The sequence below is a fragment of the Megalobrama amblycephala genome, unplaced genomic scaffold, assembly GCF_018812025.1.
Source record: "Megalobrama amblycephala isolate DHTTF-2021 unplaced genomic scaffold, ASM1881202v1 scaffold525, whole genome shotgun sequence".
NCBI lineage: Eukaryota > Metazoa > Chordata > Actinopteri > Cypriniformes > Xenocyprididae > Megalobrama > Megalobrama amblycephala.
The window spans coordinates 1-16,617 of NW_025953438.1; the positions used below are offsets into that span (position 1 = coordinate 1).

General features: G+C 37.4%; 2 protein-coding genes across 2 annotated transcripts in view; one reads left to right on the plus strand and one right to left on the minus strand.

Annotated features, from left to right (window-relative positions):
- Positions 1-3: 3 nt before the first annotated feature.
- On the plus strand, positions 4-5,268 carry LOC125261911 (25-hydroxyvitamin D-1 alpha hydroxylase, mitochondrial-like; the record flags this gene model as incomplete). The annotated part of the gene is given in 7 exon segments (XM_048180500.1): positions 4-201; positions 345-508; positions 2,229-2,395; positions 2,474-2,555; positions 2,638-2,835; positions 4,369-4,398; positions 4,400-5,268. Coding segments are annotated over 7 exon segments (923 nt in total), but the record flags the coding sequence as incomplete, so codon positions are not given.
- Positions 5,269-12,700: 7,432 nt separating this feature from the next.
- The window catches only part of LOC125261912 (NACHT, LRR and PYD domains-containing protein 3-like), a 6,480-nt gene continuing 2,563 nt past the window's right edge, over positions 12,701-16,617 (minus strand). The window contains exons 2-6 of the mRNA XM_048180502.1: positions 15,572-16,611; positions 15,255-15,428; positions 14,992-15,165; positions 13,961-14,007; positions 12,701-13,873 (exon numbers count right to left, since the gene is read on the minus strand). Coding sequence (XP_048036459.1) covers positions 13,326-13,873; positions 13,961-14,007; positions 14,992-15,165; positions 15,255-15,428; positions 15,572-16,611 — 1,983 coding nt within the window. The 3' untranslated portion in view covers positions 12,701-13,325. The remainder of the gene's footprint in view (positions 13,874-13,960; positions 14,008-14,991; positions 15,166-15,254; positions 15,429-15,571; positions 16,612-16,617) is intronic.

The following is a 16,617-nucleotide window of genomic DNA, read 5'->3' on the forward strand; positions in this document are numbered from 1 at the left end:
GCATTTCCTCCGTGCTGTTCGAGTCCAGGATCGGCTGCCTCGATCCAGTGGTTCCTGTGGAGACGGAGCGTTTCATCCAGTCCATCAACAGCATGTTTGTACTGACCCTTCTCACTATGGCAATGCCTCAATGGCTCCACCGGCTCCTTCCCAAACCCTGGGACACCTTCTGCCGCTGCTGGGACTACATGTTCCAGTTTGGTGAGTGTCGCAAAGTGTAGTAGAAGCTAAAGAATTGATTTGAACCATCATATCTCAGCTTAAATCCTTGAAATGTCATGTGGATGTTTTTCATCTGTACTGTGATTCTGTGTGAGATTTTGAAACTCTTTCTGTCATTATAGCAAAAGGACACATCGAACAGCGTCTTCAGGAGGAAAAGCAGAAGCTGGCGCGAGGAGAGCAGTTAGAGGGACGCTACCTAACGTACTATCTGTCTCAGGCCGGCATGCCGCTGAAATCTGTGTACAGCAATGTGACCGAGCTGCTTCTCGCTGGCGTCGACACGGTAAGAATCTCCTTCATCATCCCTTTGACAAGAGCTTCAGTGGTGCTCCTGCATTAAACAGGGTATTTTGCAGCTCCTCTCTTCCCAGTCTGTCAGTAACGCTCTGTTTAGTTCCTGTCTCTATGAAGCCCCTCCTTCTGAAAAGCACAATGTGCTCTGATTGGTCGGGTGGAGCAGTGTGTTGTGATTGGTCAATGCTTCGAGTGTGTTTGGGGAAATGTCCCACCCCTTACCACAACCACAACACACTACTAACTAACTCAACCAGGCCCCGCCCCTTTATTCTACATATTAATTATTTAAATGAGGAATATTGTGAAGAAAACTCAAGACTACAATGGAGGCGTTTCAGAAACACTGACACTGATATAGATACCAACAAATCAACACATACGAATTGTCTGTCAATTAATAATTTAACAATATATTATAAGGAAGGCATAAATGTGGGGATTATAAATGAAGCCTGATGAGTGAACAACAGCACAAGGTTTTTACTTCGAAATGTGCAGCGCTCACATTTATTTAAATAATTCAAGACTTTTGAAGTTTAATAATCATATTAGGCTGTATTGAGATGACCACTTATACGTCAAATTTAAGACCTCTTAAAATGATAATTAAGACTTTTGTTATGTCATTCAAGACTTAAATTATATAAAACCTCATGTGGACCCTGATTAAAAAGTTTTACACCTAAATAAATTAATTTTGAAAAATTCATGTCTACCAAAATTCACGTCAAAGCAGCTGTAAATAACATAATAAATGATGCAAAATTCATCAAATATGAGACTAATTCTGCTGTAAAGCAGCTTTTAAAGGGGATCTATAATGCCCCTAAGATTAATATAAGTCTCTGGTGTCTCCAGAATGTGTCTGTGAAGTTTCAGCTCAAAATCCCCCACAGATCATTTATTATAACTTGTCAAATTTGGGTGTGAGCAAAAACACACAGTTTTTGAGTGTGTCCCTTTAAATGCAAATGAGCTCCGCTTTCCAGAAGAGGGCGGAGCTTTAACAGCTCAACAACAACAAAGCTGGAGAATCTCACGCAGCCAAAATGAGGATTGTCAGTAACGGTGTTCAGCCTTACATTGTTCAAACCGGAGTCGACACTGATGGAGAGACTCAGGAAGAAGTTACAACTTTTAGAATGAAACTGGACGTTTCTGAATGGTTAGTGGATAAATTGATGTAGTTGCTGTGGAGTTGATTCAACTCATCCACTAGCATGTGCCGTCATGTTCATCTTTTGTGTTGAATTGACCCTCTTTTGGTGTAAAATGACGGCATGACAACAACACTCTACTACAACAACTCTTCCTCTTCTCTAAAGCAGCCCAACTTGGCCCCGCCCCCTTTGTTGTGTGTTCTCGGGGGCGGGGTTTATGTTAATTTTAGGGTTTGTGATGTCACTAACCTGGGAAGAAGCTCATTGTAGTCCCTACCAGCCATTTGTTGTAGTCCTTAAAAAGTGATTTCTGCAAAAGAAAATATCTCTCTTTGCATTGAACTTTAAGCGTCGTAACTTTGCAGATGTTGTTTATGATCAAACAGCAACATTACACACTAACTAAAGTTAAAAAAGTCAAATCATAATCAAGGACCCCTTTAAAAAAGACATTCTCACTTTAAGTTTTGGTCATCAAAAACTGCCATTTTTGCATGTCTAAATACAAATTCATTCTATGTGTTTCTTTCTCATTCCCCGCTTTAGATCTCCAGCACGCTGTCGTGGTCGCTGTACGAGCTCTCTCGGCATCCGGACATCCAGAACGCCCTGCGGGACGAGGTTCAGAGCGTGATGAAGGGCCGTACTGTCCCAGACGCATCCGATGTTGCTGCTATGCCTCTCATGAAGGCCGTGATGAAGGAAATCCTCAGGTAGAATGAGTGTAGTTTTCAAATACAGATCTTTTTTATGAGTTCATTACATCAAATTAACTATTGAAACATTTCCAGGCTCTATCCTGTAATTCCCGCCAATGCTAGAGTCATCACAGACAAAGATATTAAAGTTGGAGGATATCTCATCCCTAGAAATGTGAGTATAGCTTTTGTGCTGTAAAAGTCTTAATTTTTCTCTTTGTGAATCTGGTGTTCACCAGGTGTGTTCAATCCTTCAGACTCTGATCACTCTCTGCCACTATGCCACGTCCCGTGACCCTAAACACTTCCGTGATCCGGACGCCTTCGTCCCGCAGCGCTGGTTGAGCCGCTCCGAGGGCAGCCATCCTTACGCCTCTGTTCCTTTTGGCGTGGGCAAACGCAGCTGCATCGGTCGACGCATCGCTGAACTGGAGGTCTACCTGGCGCTTTCTAGGGTACGTGAAATTCTGCAATGAAGCGTGCATGTGCGTCATTGTGATTTGAACTTTGCCATGGAATGAAATGCTTCACAACTTTAACAGAGAAGGGCAGATGAGGAAGATTCTCGCCTTACACTGATTTTAAATATATTTTATATTTTGTTGTAGACTGAAAAAGTAATGCGTTACTTTACTAGTTACTTGAAAAAGTAATCTGATTGCGTAACTCAAGTTACTTGTAATGCGATACCCCCAACAGTGAGTAACCTAAGGATGGTGGAGAGATGGTACGTTTGACATCACAAATTAAGTTTTACCCACAGCAGAGATTTTAAGGCTTTCGCATGGTGGAAATGCACACAACAACAGCCAAAGCACGTCGCTTATAAGTCTGACAGGCTCTGCGTGAATGAATGGCGTTGTTTCATCTACTACACAAACTCAAACACATCTGACACTTACTGTGTTAGGTGAATTTTTACTTCAGAGCATTCTTCACAGTTTCATTTAAATAAAAAAATGGCTAATATATTAGGCTAATATTGTAGATCTGCTGTTGTGTTGATTTTGCCCAATATGATGTTCAGTGGCAGATTAGTGGTGCAGTTGAATATCTAAGTAAGAAATGTTCTCTGTCCCAGACGAAACCTAAAATACTATGTGGAGGATGCAAGATAATTTAATAATTATAATATGACGACGTGGTGAATGAACCAAATTCGTATTTAAACAACTATCACTTTGTGTTGTTGGCCAGATAAAATGACAGAGAAATTAAAAACGGACATACATGTTGGCTGTATTGTCCCCCCCAACTGTTGCTAACTGAAAGCATATTTTAAAATACGTCAATGCCATTGTTTTGTCTCAAGATGCACAGTAATTTTTTTTCTAAGGCACGATTATTAAAGCTACTTAAATGTCCTAATTGAACTAAGGCCTAATCCTGGCTTAATCTAAGCCCTGTCTGTGAAACCGGGCCATTATGTTTTTTGTCCATGCAATAATGCACGTCCCTGAATGAGCACTTATGTAATTATACAGCTCAGGTAAAGTTTATGGTATGACCCACTTCAGGGGTTAACCGGTAAAACGTACCTTCTTATCCCCCCAGCATCTTGTCCTTCAGGGGGATCAAGCTTCCTTCAGGGGGATCAAGCCTCCTTTAGGGGGGTCAAACCCCAGTAAGCGGTTTAAAACCAGCATTCACAAGATCGATATTGGTCATCCAGATGGTGTAATCAAACATATCTTGTGAAGCGCTCTCTGAGAATGCATTTATTTGTCATTTTAACTGTTTGGATACGGCGCGTAAATGTGGACTTTCTTATCCTGTTGCGCCCTCTAAAGGCCATCATCAGTGACTAGTCGACGTCAAGCTTAAAGCATCATGGCAGAGCATTAAAGTGACTAGTCTGTGCAACCATTAGTTTGTAAAACTCAACACATATCACACTTTTATTAGCTGTTTTTAACTACAGTGAGTAACGGTGTGCTCTAGGTTTGTGTTTCTTTGATGCATGACACATTTTTCTTTTTCTCTCACAGATTTTAATCCACTTCAATGTGGAGCCAGGCAAAAGAGGGCGACACAGTCCATCCAATGACCAGAACTCTTCTGGTTCCAGACAGACAGATCAACCTTCGCTTCATTGAGCGCTGATCTAGAGGTCAGAGGTGACCAGGACATGGTGTAACAGAACTGGCCCTCTCTGATGTGGAGATCCAGAGAGAGAGGAGGACGCTGGGACGTCCAGCGGCATGAAGGGAAGGAGGCCTGAGGCCGAACTGACAATGTAACTCCCTTTTGCAGCTTTGTGCGGATCTGTGTGGACACCAACTCAAAGACTATGGCAAGAAATTGAAGTGTGACCTCTAATGCATTATCCATGCAAACATGAATGTAAGAAAAGCTAAAGATGTCCATTGTTGGATAAAGTTGCACAGAAAGTAACTGTTAGTGTCTTCAGGACTCATGAGGAGCTACTTCATTTTAAAACGGAAAAACACAGGAATCTGCTTGTCAATATATTCATGGCTGTTCATTTATAGACGCTTTTATGCAAAAACGAGGAGGGAATCCATGGAGAGGAGCAGCTTATGGTCATGATGTACTGAAAATGAAGATTTTGTGCTAATATGTTGTTTTTGTCAGTTTCTTAAACGTAGCCTTAAGGACTATTGTGTTTCAGTCTATTGTGATGCAATGAAAGATGTCGGCGTTCGACGCCACAGTATGGTGCTTTTATAACTCCATAAAGATGCTTTTTTACACATTTTTTTTTGTTAACTGTGAAATGCTGAACTGGCATAAGATCAAAATGTCAAAATATCAGCCATTCATACATATTCTGGAATAATATTAGACTCTGAATAATTGCTGATAAATCATCTGCAGTACAATTAATAAATCACACCATATTTGTTTATTAAATAGATCACACTTTATATTGGGTGTCTTAAACTACTATGTACAAAAAAAAAACGGGTTACATTTTTTGGTAACACTTCACAATAAGGTCTCATTTGTTGAGATTAGTTTATGTATTAAAGGATGCAATGTGTAATATTTAGCAGGATCTATTGACAGAAATGCAATATAATATACACAACTATGTTTTCATTGGTGTATAAAGACCTTACATAATGAACCGTTATGTTTTTGTTACCTTAGAATGAGCCATTTCTGTCTACATACACCGCAGGTCCCCTTACATCGCCATTTTGTGCTGGCAAATATTCTACAGTAGCCCTAAATGGACAAACTGCTCTATAGAGCGTGTTTGCTCGTCTGGCTACTCTCTGCTGACTCAGAGGACGACATCTTTGTCCTGCGTCGGCCACCGTAGCTTCTCTTTTGCAATTTGCAACCTCACCGCTAGATGCCACTAAAATTTACACACTGCACCTTTAACTAACAACGAGCAATACATTTGTTACTGTATTTATTGAATCTTTGTTAATGTTAGTTAATAAAAATACTGCTGTTCATTCATTGTTTGTTCTTGTCAGTGCATTAACTGTTAAACTTTTGATTTTAATAGTGTATTAGTAAATATTAAAGTCCCCCTGTAGTCAATAAATGTATCCCTTAAAACTCATCTTTGATCACCAAAATGACATATTTAATGTTTTTTTTCTGTGAAAAAAAAAAATTCTTCATGCCTTAAAATAGCTTGAATGTAAGGCTCTGTTTACACACAACACTGTTTTCAACTAAAAACGGAAAACGTTTTATGTGTTTTGGCTGTTCATTTACATGACAACTGCGTTTTGGTGGCCTGAAACGCAAACTTTTGAAAATGAGTTTCAAAGTGCAAGCTTTTGAAAATGATCCCATTGTCATCTCTGTATAATCTGCAAAAACGCGGTGACGGCATGCACGTGTGTATTGCGTGTTTAGTCTATCAACCATATTTTTCAACATGGAAGTTGTTTTCTGTAAATGTGTTTGACTTCCTATTAATTAGCCTCTACAGGGAAGTAACAAGAAGAATATCAAAGTGCAGTAAACTGTAAAAATAAGATGGATAGGCATGAGCGTTTGCCGTGAGTGCTCTGGAAAATAATGCATGCTTCTTTTACACAGGCTTGCCTAGGCTGCAGCCTAGGGGCCCCACGTGTGCAGGGGCCCCGGATTGGCCAGACTATTTTTTTTATTTTAAATTTACTTAAGTGCGAACAAAAACAAGACATTGGCTCATAAGAAACATAAAAAAATAAGCAGGTGATTGGATAGATGTGACATTTGGGTCAAATCTGTCCAATCAGCTGCTGATCAAATCATGTCAATGATTTTCATTTACATCACTGCTATTGTTAGACGGCACACAACACTGTTTTTTCACTACACATTCATAATAATTACGTTTGCCGGTGCGTTGTGGCAAGATTTATGCATGCGCTTGAGAGCTGATTGGGCTATGTATTATATATTGGTTTATTATATATAATTTATTATGATTTTCAATTTCCCATTTTACCTATGTGGTGTGGTGGTAATTTTCTTCCTGTGGTGGTCCACCAGTTGAAGGAATGTAGAAGAAAAACTGTAGTATTGGCTGTCTCAATGTGTGTGTGTGTGTGTGTGTGTGCCAGTTAACCTTAATAATTGCGTGTGGACCATGTATGGCACTAAATACATTTTTCCAGTAAAGCATAATGATTAAGGGGGGCCTCACATAAAGAACAGCCTAGGGGCCCCTGACCACCTTAATCCACCCCTGGCAGGCACGTAGTCACCAACTACTTATCTGGCATGCCTACTGTGTTTTTAGTCATTTTTGTGGATCCGTGTGAATTGGGATAGCATTGTCATCTGTACAAAGAAAAAACTTTTCTATTTTTAGTGCATCGTTGTCATGTAAACGTACCCTAACTGTACACCCTTGCTTCATTTATTGTATGCAGATCTATAAATATGATAATTAGCTCCGCCTCCACTCACTCGCACAAGCTCAGAGATCCACTCGGTCAACTTACTGAGGTAAACGCTGCACAATGATATCACTTTTTACAAAGTCAGACACAAATGTAATTAATATGATAGCCTTTTGCAGCTAATAATGCGTTGCTAATGTTACACGACTCCCTTGCTTCAGAGCGGTTATAGTTAATGATATGCTAAAGCCCACCAGCACGTTGACGTGATTGGTAGTTTGTGACATTAGAATCACCAGCGATTTCAAACCGCGTCTTTAGATCACTGCAGTTTCAAAGAGAAAATACTCAGCAATGGTATTGAATGATGAATTTGCACATGGTTTGTCTTAAAGCATATTAAAAACACAACATAGAACAACATTAAAAACTTGATTTTCACCACAAGGGGGCTTTAATATTAACTAAGATTAATAAATGCTGTAGAAGTATTGTTCATTCTTAGTTTATGTTAACTAAAGTAGTAAGGATAACTAATGAAATCTTATTGTAAAGTGTTACCACTTTATTTTAAGGTGTCCTTACAGTGTAATTATACATTTAAATATTATTAACCAACTACATGTACTTGCTATAGAGTTTGGTTTGGGATTAGATGCATGTAATTATGCATAATTTACTGTTATTACTATAGTGAGTATGGCTATTGAGGAGGGTACGGTTAAGATTAGGACAGGTTTGGGTAGGTTTAAGGGTGGGTATAAAGGTATAAATGAAGGTCAATGGTGTAATTATAGATGGAATTACAATTACATATTTAAAAAAAAAAAGTACTATGTGAAAACATGCATGTACACAGTAAGTGCATTTTATCAAATGATTGATTTATACCTAGTAGTTAAAGACACTTCATATAAATGGGACCATTTAATAATTTAACATGTTTCAAAGATAACTGCATTTACTGTATTCTTAAAAAACATGTTGCTGGTTATGAAGTGTCTGCTTCTGATAACAATTCACAAAAAAACAAGCATGCTTTACTTTGTGGCTCGCTCTTATTATTTAGTCCATGATAATTCCACAAAAGCTTGTTTAACCTACTTTGGAGGACTAAAACCAGGACACACCAGGTTTTCTCAGAATAAGATTGCTGATTTGTGCTGTTCTAGTAAAACAAAGGCTGAAGAACACAAGGCCACTCTGTGTTTGCTCTGAAGTCTTTGCAACACCAGCCGCTCTGAGGACAAATGTAACGAAAAGTTCAAAGTGACAGAGCGCAGCAAAAGCTCATGTGTGCTTCGATCCCATATTACTGGGAAATGTGCAGGAGGAACCGGTTAGCTCTATAGAAGCACCTTTGTCCATCTGGGGTTTCCAGACTAAAGCACGTTCTGATGAACATGTTTAGATTCGAGATTCATTTCATAAGCGATGTTGCATTTGTTTCATAACAAAACAGCAAAGAAGAATTGAAATAAACTGAAAAAGGAAAGTCAATCGACTGCTCATCTCTAGGTTATTTGAACCATCCTCAAGATTGTCTTGTTGAAAAAACTTATTGCTTATTTACTTTTTTGAAAAGCTTCCAAGTGTTAATGTAATAGCAATCAAATCAAAGCAAGTACAAAATTGATGGAAGGAGGCCATCTTGTGGTGCACCGCAGGGTTGTTTAAAAACTCAAAGTCTGATATGTATAATCAGAAAAATGAAGAAAAAAAAAAAAGAAAAAGAAAAACAGTAGCTTATTGAACGTTTAGACAAATTATAAATTTGTGTTTTATATCATATTTGTGTCATATCATATTTGATACATCAGGCTTTTATGGCTTATTTTAATATAATATAGTGAGATTATGGAGGAAAAACACCTGAAAACAAAAAACAGTGATTTTAAAAGATCAAATTCAGTATATAGTTTATTGATGATGCAGACTATATACAAATTAACAGATGAAGCCAGAATATGAACACAACGTGCAGTTACCTGTTTTTCTATATAAAACCATTATAAAGAAAACACTTAACCATTTTGGTGTGTTGCCTTCATGTTCTGGGTTCATCTGCTCACCTGTATAGTATGCATCAGCTGTACTATATTGAACTATATATTGTACTATAATGTCACTGTTCTAGTCATAGGCTCTAAAACATGTCTCCACTTCCTAGAAAAATGAAGGCAAAATGTCTCAGAAATAACAGTTGACATCTTGTGTCGATGACGTCATTTGGAGCCCAAGTCTGGCATCAAGGTCCCGCCCACACTCCCGCACAGCTGTTTTTATAGCATCAAATAACTAACTAAACCAAAGTTATTTGGAAAAACGAACACTACAAACATGAGTCTGTGTGATAAGAAGTACCTAAAATTACAGAAATTGTCTTTGAAATTTTTTTTTTTTTTATAATTTGCTTGTTTAGTTTGGCTCACGCCCCATCCGATTACACAGAGAGGGTGGGTTTTTTTTTTACCTATACTGCAGTCAGCCACCAGGGGGCGATTGAAATCCTTTGGCTTCACTTTTCAGGACGTGTGCGGCATGCTTGTGCTGTGTTCCAATTCGCCTACTTATACTATGCCCTAAAAGTATGTTCTGTTTTAATGTCACTCTTCCACTTCTTCCGAATCATTTTCTGGTTCAAACATGGCTGAACTAAAACATTATTTCCACTTGCCATTGTGTACGTTGTGTACAGTGCGTTTGACTGAGTGGATCTCTGAGCTGAAGTGAGTGAGTGGAGGCGGGCACAATTTGCATATTCATGGATTCTAAATGAAGCAAGCGAGTTACATTCAAGCTATTTTAAGGCATGAATACATTTTTTATATATATGAAAATGTTTAAATATGTAATTTTGGTGATCAAAGATGAGTTTTAAGGGATAAAATTATTGACTACAGGGGGACTTTAAAAGAAACATTGTAAAAGTTAAAACAGTTTCTGAAGTCTAACTTTACATTTTCATCAGAAATAGATCAGCTCATAATGTCTTACTCACACAAATGTAACAGTATCTGATCGTTCTCTGTCCAGAAGGAGGAGCTACATGATCATCAGCGGTCGGAGAGGACTTAAATATTCAAATTGCAATTCAGCAATTGTGCTAAAACACTTTTGTGAACTTTACTGTATGTCTAATGTTACAATTCATACTCTCTTCCTTTGTTTATTCTTATAATATTGTGTACACAGAGTCATATTCTCTGTAAAGATGCATTGGAACAAAATAAAAGTGATCAAATAAAATGAACTTAAAGTCACTTACAGTTCATTAATTAACCCATAAGAACCCGTGGTGACGTGGGTGTCACAAACACTGGTGATTATCTGGAAAGGTCTTTTTAAAGCATTATCCCTTACTTTCAACCCAGGAAGTCCCTAAGTGACATTTAAGGAACATCCAGGTTCAGTCATGTGACAATCTGTGCATTTTTGTTGCCATGGTAACATTTCCAAAATGGTGGCCTGCCTGGTGTGCACATGTTGCAGTGTCAGCAATTTTTAAAAACGCTTGTTTTTGTTACTAAAGGTATGTTTCAACCCATGCAACAATTCTAATGTTTTAATAACATATCCTAGATTACACTTGACCTGATTTTAAAACATGTCTTGTACAAATTGATATAAAACAAGTTATGAAAATGTTGTGGTGACATATGTGTCACATCGGGCTGTTAACCTTAAAACAGTAGGTGGAATTTTGATGTGACGTATGTGTTACATTAAGAAAAATGGTAATGAGCTGCTCAAATAATTTAGCTGATTCAATCATTTTAGTGTTATATATATTCTGCTGCTCAATTAAAAGCATATTTTAACATATGTAAACAAAATAAATGTAAAATTAATAACATTGTTAATGAAATGTATTTTAGAATTTTTTTTGCATACCTGTAACTAAAACAGGTATGCAGCATATGGTATAAAACAGGTATAAAATTAAGGTTATTTTATCTTTTTTGTAGTGAGAATAACATGAATGTGACACACGTGGCCGTTGCAAATTCTGCAAAGTCCTTGCAACCACCACTGTCTGTGAGAAATGTGATGTGCGGCTTTGCTTCACTGAGGACAGAAATTGCTTCAAAAACTTCCATCTGCCCTAAATTGCCAAAAAAGTGAGAAAAGTGATAACAATGGTTTGATCAGAGTGAACAAGATTTTTTTTTCACTGAGCATTGTATTGTTTGTTTGTTTACAGTTTTATTGCACAATATACACATTTTTGCAATGTTATTGCACTACATGCATGTTCAACATGTTTACCTCCAGTGTGAGGTAGTTATTTATTTTTATTCAGTTTGCACATTTTCAAGTTGTGAAAAAATATTCTAAAACTTTATTTCTGGTTAAACCGTATACCTGAAAAGGTAGAATTTTGATAAGTTACAAAAAAGTTGTTGTAAAATTGAATGGTCACAGTTAAGTGGTTATGAAATATGTGGCAAAGCAAATAAAATGCAAAAACTGTATTACTTCTGAAAAAGTTTTTTTTATTTATCTTCCCAGAAAAGTTATAATTTTGAAAATGTTGTGGAAAAGAAAATAAATAGAAAAAAAATGTTATTTAGCAAGAAAACTGACAAAATGTTATTTTTTTCAAATGAGAAATAAAAGCCCAATGTGACAAATATGTAACATTAAAAATTTATCATAAACGCCCAATGTCACATATATGTAACATTACAGATCTTTGACAAGGAGTGGTTGTATTTAAAAAAACAACTGCAGAAACATGTTTTAAGTGGTCCATTTAGTCTGTTTTATATGCCCCATAATTTTCCTATAAGGGGAAATTGGTCCGGGTTCTTATGGGTTAATGAGAAAACTGACAATAAAAGTAGACTGAACTGGGTTTTGTCAGATTGCACTATGAGCATGGATACGGTACATTTAGAGGAACCGGCTAGTTCAATTTTGTCTCGTACACGATTCTGAGAAAACAGGAGGATCTCAGTGAATCTGCATTGCTCAAATCACAGTTCTGGTTTCACTCTGTGATGCTTACAAAACACTCTCTGACATCTGAAGCGTGAAGAGCTGCTGAACGTCTCTCTGATTCTCAAACATCTTCTGTTCTTTGCTGTATTTGTGTGTTATATATAATAGATTGCCTGCTATCTGACAATCAAGAGATGAAAGCTGCTGGAGTTTCTTCACATATCAAAGTATCTCTAGAAGTGTAAAGACTTTCATCAGTCAGTGCTGTTCAGAGTCAGTGTGTTCGTAACCCTGAAACGATGCCCTCACCCTTTAAACCTTTCTAGCAGAACAGTTTTACTGTAAACAGACAGCATACAGTCAGTTCATTTAAAGAACATTTGTATGAATTTCTTTTTTTTATGCTGACAACAGGCCAACAGTATATAAGGTGCAACATAAAAGGAAACAAATTGCATGTCTAAAACTTTAATGCAAATGAAAGATAAATGACAGTGTTGACTCAATAAAGACATGTTTGTTCTTTAATTCACATTTGTTCTTTTATTATTTAATAATCAGGCCAAATGAGAGAGAATACATAATTATTTGCTGATTCTAATCAATTTATTTATCTTAATTTAAGCAACAATTAAAAGTAATATTAAATAAATACATAAAATAGATGAAAATGAATTAATATGTATGTTAATAAATAAGACGTCCACAATGATTTGTACAAAGTGGTGGTATGACTCTTGCAGACAATTAATTAATGAAAATTCAGGGTGGAGGGAGTGGAAATGTATAGTGACTTGTTGCCATATATTAAAACTTTTATTATAGCATATTTTTGGTTTTTCACAACACCCTACCCTGACCATTTTACAACCAAATGTTATAAATAAAGTACAATAACATTTCAGCACCTAATGAAGGGACAGAGAATTGAGTAGATTCAGTACAGTTGTATTTTTTTAATTATTATTATTATTTTATTTTTTTGTTGCTGTTTTGGACAAATGCTGGCCAGAATAAATATCGGATTTTTTTCAATTTAGATGCTTTTATAACAAAATAACTTTTTGAGAACTGTTCCCATTACAGTGTGAATGTTCAACTTGCGAAAGGAAATATTTAGTGTTACAACTGTACTCCATTACATCTTTACTAATCTACCTTGGCATGTAAGCCTGTGTTTGTTAAATCTGACACAGAGACAGTTTGGACTCAAAAACCTTAAAACCAGCATAGAGGGGTTCAGTGAATGATGTGTTGTATGTGTGTAAGTGTGTGAGTGTGTGTGTGTCAGAGACACTGTAGAAGGACAGAATGCCGGCCGGCACATCCACATACACTCCTACTCTGTTAGATTTTGGTGCATGGGTTGGTATGTTATAGCTGACATTATTGTGCCAGACAACAAATCCATTACTAGTGCAGAAAAGACACCAGGATTTGTCATTGTATCCAAACTTACAGACAGTCCCTTCTTTCCTGCTGATTCCTTTATAGGCCACTGCTATACGAGCCCAAGAGCCCTGTTCAACCTCCCTGAAGCCCCATTCAACCTCCCAGTAACAGCGTCCAGTCAGACGCTCTCGACACATAACCTGAGGATTATTAGCAAATCTCTCTGGATGATCAGGATACGGCTGATGATCTTTCACATATTTAATCTCCCTGTTCCCCTCACACAAGATGAGTTGAGTGTGTGCTGTGTTTGGATCCAGTGTGAGATCACAGGCATCTGAACACAAGACGACAGATAAAAACAGTTTATTAACCTAATTTGTTTCCATTACATGTGCAAGAGTGAGTCAGAGAAAGAACCTACATTTTTGTAGTCCTGGTTTTATCCTGAAGGGCCCTCCATGATCCAATCTAAAAAGACACACAAACATATAGTCAAAAACAAACTGTAAATAGTTTGAATAGATATTCACATACACATACACACTATTAATATAAATAGTCAAGCCATGCTTATTTGTATAGCATATTTCTTAATCATATATTTCTAATGCAGCTTCACAGAGCCATATGTCTCAATGTCTGGAGATTTTTGATATCTTGAAATCTTCAGGCCCCGGTGAACAGCCAAATGAGCTAAAATGGAATTGATTTATACATATAATCATAAAGCAAGTTATTTAATATTTAGTTGTAAATTATTTGCATTCGGTAACTCTGTAAATAATAAATAACATTACATGGGCATCTCTACCATCTTCAAATTCTTAAAGGATTAGTCCACTTTTAAATACACTTTTCATGATAAATTTACTCACCCCCATGTCATCCAAGATGTTCATGTCTTTCTTTCGTCAGTCGAAAAGAAATGAAGGTTTTTGAGGAAACCTTAAAGTGGATTTCAATGGCTACCAACAGATTGAAGGTCAAAATTACAGTTTCAGTGCAGCTTCAAGGGCTTTAAACGATACCAGATGAGTAATAAGGGTCTTATCTAGCGAATCGATCTGTCATTTTCGAAAAAAATACAACCGTTTATGCTTTATAAACAAAATATCGCCTTGAACGTACTTTCCGCTTCTGCATTCTTCACAATGCTTTATAATTCCAGGAGAATAATCCTGGAATGTTTTCCTCAAAAACCTTCATTTCTTTTCGACTGACGAAAGAAAGACATGAACATCTTGGATGACATGGGGGTGAGTAAATTTATCAGGAAAAGTGTATTTAAAAGTGGACTAATCCTTTAATAACCCAATCTATATATTCTATAAGGATTATAATATTATATGATGATGATAATAATAATAATAATAATAATTTTACTTTCAAAGCAAAGTTTGGTTAAAAGCTCCAACTTAAACTATTAGGGTTCCTAAGTTGTGTCCCACATACTTGAGTATCTGCAGTTTGTAGTTTGGATCCTGCAGTTTGTCATTAAGCATCTGGACTCCTGATTGTCCTGGGTGATCGTAGCTCAGATCCAGCTCTCTCAGGTGTGAGGGGTTTGAACTCAGAGCTGAAGACACATAACCACAGCCTTCCTCTGTCACCATACAGCCTGACAACCTACAGACACACACTCTCAGATCATCTACAGACACACATCAACATTATGACCAGCTGACTGTACATCATCCCTTATATGTTCTTAATACCTCAGTATCTCCAGCTGACAGTTTGAACTCTTCAGTCCATCAGAAAGCAGCTTCACTCCTGAATCATGTAGGTCATTGTTACTCAAGTCTAGCTCTCTCAGGACAGAGTTTGAGGATTGTAGAGCTGATGACACGATTTCACATGACTGTTTGTTGAGATTACAGCTAACAAGACTGAAAGACATGAGAAATATATTGATAACTCAATTATACAATTATGATTTCAAAACATTCTTGTAATAAGGCATTCTAAAAATAAACAAAATATACTCAAGATGTACCAGCTACAACAATTTATTGTAATTCCATTCACTCACAGGGCTTTTGTGCAATTGATCACAGCTGGTATCAGTCTTCTTCTACCCTCATCTGATGTGTTGTATTTCTTGAGGTCCAGCTCATCCAGCAGCTCCCCTGACATCTGAAGCATGTAGGTGATTGTTGTGCAGTGAGCAGGAGAGAGATTCTTCACTGAGCATTTGTCTGATTTCACAAACTCCCGATTCTCTCTGAACAGAGTCTCATCTTTGACTTCCAGCAGACAGAGGAACAGATTGATGGATCTTTCAGTGGAGAGTCCATGTCCATCTTTGATCTCCTCTTTAATGTACTTTGTGGTTCTCCTGATGCTCTCTGAGCTGTTCTCTGTGTGTGTCAGTAGATCCTGTAAGAGTCTCTGATTGGACTCCAGTGAGACTCCCAGCAGGAATCGCAGGAACAGATCCATGTTTCCATTCTCACTTTCAATGGCTTTATCTACTGTGCTTCTAAGTAGATTATGCACTACATCAATAAACTGCAATGTATCAACATGTTTTATTACATAATGGTAAAACACATAAAAAGCAGCAAGAAACTCCTGAATGCTTAGATGAATGAAGCTGTAGATTTTCTTCTGATGAATCACAGATTCCTCCTTAAAGATCTCAGTGCAAATCCCAGAATACACTGAGGCGTCAGTGAGGTCTATGCCGCTCTCTCTCAGGTCCTCCTCATAGAACATCACATTGCCCTTCATCAGCTGATTGAAAGCAACTTCAGCAAGTTTCACAATCACTTCTCTGTTGGACTGCAGGAGTTTCTCTGGATTCCTCACTTCATATTTCTGATTCCTCATGTTTATCTGAATCAGCAGGAAGTGGATGTACATTTCAGTCAGAGTTTGAGGGATTTCTGCACTCAGATCTTCTTTCAGGAGCTTCTGAAGCACAGTGGATGAGATCCAGCAGAAGACGGGTATGTGGCACATGATGTGGAGGCTTCTTGCTCTTCTGATGTGTGAGATGATTCTGCTGGCTTGATGCTCGTCACTGATTCTCTTCCTGAAATATTCCTCCTTCTGAGGCTCATTGAATCCCTGAAT